The 4,682-nt window shown below is 41.4% G+C and overlaps 1 protein-coding gene across 1 annotated transcript; it reads left to right on the top strand.

Annotated features, from left to right (window-relative positions):
* The first annotated feature begins 973 nt into the window (after positions 1-973).
* LOC104593744 (pathogenesis-related genes transcriptional activator PTI6-like) lies at positions 974-3,238 on the top strand. Its single transcript, XM_010253718.3, has one exon. The coding sequence runs from the start codon at positions 2,148-2,150 to the stop codon at positions 2,949-2,951; it is 804 nt and encodes a 267-aa protein (XP_010252020.1). The 5' UTR covers positions 974-2,147; the 3' UTR covers positions 2,952-3,238.
* Positions 3,239-4,682: the final 1,444 nt, after the last annotated feature.

Raw genomic sequence — 4,682 nt, 5'->3', positions numbered from 1 at the left:
CCTTGATCAGACCTAAATACCATTGTACGATAAATATTGGGCTGACATGATCTGATACATTTTCTCGCTAAATATATTTATATAATATATCAATGACTGTTTTGGACGTTGTAATAACAATATGGTTACGGTTTTCTAGGATATAAGGTGGGCAACTTTTTGCTCAGAGTATCAATTAAAAATAATATTTTTATAAATAGTCTTTTTGGAAAAATAATATAAGGGCAACTCTGTGAGAGAATCTCATCGTTAGAAGCACTTTCCTAGTCGATGCCGATGACTTAGAAGGTCAAACTCTCGAGCATACAAATCAAGATATTCCATTATCTGATTGCTGTTGTTGTTGTTTGAAGCATACAAATCAAGAAGGTCAAACTCTCGAGCATAAAAGAAGGTCAAATTCTTCTTTTATGGTAAATGGCCATGGAAAATCTGAGAATTCATTGGTCGGTGTTTGGAGCTTGGTAGTCTCTAAAGTTTGCGTCCAAACCCCACTAATTCCTCCCAGAAAGCGAATGGGCAGTCGTGTATAAGTCTCCATATATTCTATGATTTTTCCTTATGAATCCATTGTTCCTTTCAATGCTCTTTCTTCCCTTGTCCGCCCATTCCTTTCATTCCTCTTATCTTGTTCGCCCATGTCAATGCGCAAAACGGGATTTGCTGGATTCACTGGTTTCATTGTTCCTCCATTTGCTCCCACAAAAACCTTCTCTTGTCCGTCACAACGTTCCGCCCAAGCCTCACCGTGGTCTTCGAATCGGATATATTGGCATGAATATAGAGGCAGACGAAGAAGACCAGGAATAGTATCCACTGCCCCGCCCTTTGTTGATATTTTTCCAAAAAAACTATCATATTTTAATTATTTTATAAAAATATTATATTTTATTGATAATTAGAGCAAAAAATTGCCCTTATCTCCTAGAAACCCTTTCCAATACCAAATTGCCAAAGTGTCATAGCCTGTCGTACTATCCAATGTAGTTTCTCAGCCAGTTTGTCACTGCCAAACATCAATCCACAAAAACCCCGAAGTAAAGAAACCAGCAACGTGTTGTTTGGTGGACAATCAAAATCAAGCTTGATTATTCAGATGTAGCGACAGTTCCAACATCATGAGGGTATTTTTGTAAATGTAATAGTAAGTGTTTTGAACCAAAGTAAAGTGCGATTTTATCTGTACCTAATCACCAACAACAAGAGTAATTAACAAATAAAACCAATAAATCATAGGGAGTTCGGTTGGACGTAGAAATTCAGGTCAAATGAAAAGGGTTACTTTCGTAATTAGAAGTCAACTTCCCCCCGACTGGTCGACTCCATTGACACGTTTAGGCCGGCCAGCTGGAATCGGGATTTTCCGTTTTCTACTCTGATAATAAACGTCGGAGCGAATTGACGGAGGTTGGGATTTTAAATCTATTTCCTATAAATACTCGCTCTTTCACTCTATTTTTCGGTTACTGGCGCTCTGATTTCTCTTCTCTCCCTGTTTCCTCTCCAACACCCAGCTTATCGCCTGACATTATCCCTCTCCCGCCAAAAGAGAGGAGAAAAAAATAAGATACCTTTTGCGTTAAAGTTTTTGCAGCTTCAGCAAACAGCACTGCTTAGCTTTTCTGGTAAAACAGGGGTGAGGAGTGAGGAGGGAACCAACTTGTTCGAAGTTTAAGCTTTTGGTATTCCACAGTCTCTAAGAAGTTTCACGACTCGAACATTCTTCTTTAGCAGATAAAGTAGTCTCTTTTTCTTTCCGTTAGAGGAAGGATTTTTCATAGTCTCTACCTTCTTCTCTTATTGTTTTCAAATTTCTTCTGATAGTCGGATCCCATCAATTCTAGCTCTCCTATTAAGTGATTTCCACTGAAAAAGACCTATTCCATCTTCTTTCTTTACTCATTTTCTGATCCTTTCAGTAAATAGGAACCTTGTCTGAAATTCTTTTACTGGAATCCAGTGTATATTTTATTTTGCTTAAAATATTCCATTAGGTAGGAGAGCTTGCTACTTTGCTAGTCAGTCCATTGGCTCCGCTTTCTTATCTCATACCTGTCGGAGTTGCTATTACATGCTCGCTTTCTCCTGATTGTTTTGATGCGGCGTGCGAACCTGGTTCTACTACAGTCGATTCACCATCTTGTGTGATGAATCCGACCTGCCGCTCGGACTTAGAATCCGGCGTCTTTGTAACTCAGTCACTGAAATTTTCAGAGCATGTTGTCAGAACAACGAAACTAGTTCAAGGCCGGAAAGCCGCCGGAAAATCAACTGGTTCATGCGATTCTATACGGCAGAAGGTAGTGAGGATTATCTTCACTGACGTTGATGCTACGGACTCAAGCGACGACGAGGGGGGCAACGAGACCGTGCGGCGTGTGAAGAGACACGTTCGAGAGATATTTTTCGACAACGTGCACACTAACGTGCGCCGTGAGGTGTCAGTTAAGAAAAGGAGGTCGCCGGAACCCGAATCTGATGGAACTTGCTCGAAAAGATTCAGAGGCGTACGGCGACGACCGTGGGGACGTTGGGCCGCGGAGATACGGGATCCTACACGGCGGAAACGGTTGTGGCTCGGTACATATGACACGGCGGAGGAAGCGGCGACCGTTTACGATAAGGCTGCCGTTAGATTAAAGGGTCCGGACGCCGTTACAAATTTCCCGGCTTTCCCTGGAACAGAAACGGTCGCCAAGGGCGACGACGACTTAACCAAGGCCGCGGCTGCGGTTGCGGCAGCTAGGTCTCCTACTTCGGTGCTCTGTTACGATGGCCTAACGGCAGCGTTCGACAGCTTCGGTTTCGGAGATGTCGACGCATTTGGATTCAACATCGACGACTTGCCGTTAACCCTGACGGAAGCCAATTTTCCAAAAAAGTACTTTGGGGAGGAAGAGTTCGGCGACTTTGACGTGGAAGATTTCCCCTCGGAACTAATCAGATGCTGAATTAGAACCATGAAGAAAGGACCAGATTCCAGATTTTCGCACCAAACTACGAAGATACCCTGAAGCCGTTTTTATCTTGAGGGGCAATACGGTCCATAAAAAGATAAGAGTGGATGCTTCTTCTCTTCTCTCTCTCTCTCTCTTTTTTATAATTTATTTATAGCCGTGAGTTAAGCCGATTTGCCGGCGATTTTGCCCGCCACCGTGTGTGAAAGACATTTTGTGTCCTTATTATTATATTCAATTATTTTATAGAGAGAAATTGATAATAGTTTATTTTCTTGTTCCTTGCGAGTGTGAAAAGCTGTCAATCAAAGAGAGAGACGGATAGAGAGAGTGAGTGACTGAGGGAGAGAGAGTGTGCGGTGTGGTGTTGTTTCCTTTCCTTGATTTCCACGCTTAGGCTTTGAAAAAGCAAAGATTTTGCCTTTTGAATTTGAAAAATAATAGAGTCTGATAATTGATTCTAGGGCCTCCACGAGTCCACTGCTGATAAAATGGGCTTTACCGGTTACTCTAGGTTCTGGGCTTTAATTGGAAGTCGACGGAGTATGACACCCTCAAAAGCTTTATGCTAACGTGCTGACGTGGTGGTTCCAAACTTCCAATAGATAATACCACACTGATAATGGCTCAGCGCTACCCCATTTTACTAAATCACTACTAGAGCCAATATCATATCATATCATATCCCCCTCTCTACACGAAAGCTCTTGTGTTTGTCCACTGCTGAGTGCTGAATTGGGATCTGCTCCTCAGAGAGCGATCCTCACACGACTTCACAGACACATTCATAGTTTTGAAAACCGGACCGGTCGATCGGACCAGAAAAATTGAAATGTTCAGTTTCATTCTAAAACTATTTTTTTAGTTAAAAATCATTGATTTGGTTGGTGATCCATTACTTAAATGGTTAAATCCTCCAATACATTCCGACCTTATATTGGGAACATCTCCTGATAATGTCTGATCATATCCTGTATTATCATGGGGAGGTTGGGGTGTGCTGTGGGGCGCCCCCTTGTGAACTGCAGATGTGAACTCTAATTTTTGGCAGTTTTTTATTTTTAATTTAAAATGGGCCATCCTTTGAACCAAATGGTAGGAGCATTCAATATAGGAACTAGTCCCCACAATGGCTCTCTGTCCAGTCAGGTTTTAACAACCTTGACTACATCCTACCGTATACTAGAAACATCTCTCATATAGATAAAACATAATTCATGTAACTAAATCTCATATAGTTGAAATAAGACTTCAAGTGATGATGATTATGATCAAATTAAAAGTTCGGAAGCCCATGATTTTTCCAATTCTATGGGCACCAGCTCAAATTCAATAGTCCAATTTATTGGTTAGTAAATTACCTCGACTGACATTATTGGATGGTACAGAAGAAGATTTACCAAAACTGAAAGTGCAATCAGATATGTGTAAAAATCAGATGGAAAAAAGAGCCAATCGGATTGATTGGAGAGACAAGATTCTATGATTGCACGCTCCCTTCCAGCGGTTGGTTCATGTTCTTGGGAACATAAAACAAAGTCTCCAGAAACTGAAGCTCCCCGAACCCAATAAACAGCTCATATGAGGCCCCAAATTAAGACAATATTTCTTACTTTCTTCTCTTTTTTTTTGTCTTTAGGCAAACAGCCAAACACCCTAAGCTTATCGAATGAACTGGGCTACACCATATAAACCAAACTCAAAGTGAGTCGTGGATAGGGTGTG

The sequence above is a fragment of the Nelumbo nucifera genome, chromosome 5 (genome assembly GCF_055504915.1).
Source record: "Nelumbo nucifera cultivar China Antique chromosome 5, China Antique-T2T, whole genome shotgun sequence".
Taxonomy (NCBI): Eukaryota; Viridiplantae; Streptophyta; class Magnoliopsida; order Proteales; family Nelumbonaceae; genus Nelumbo; species Nelumbo nucifera.
This window is presented reverse-complemented; position numbering and strand designations above follow the sequence as displayed.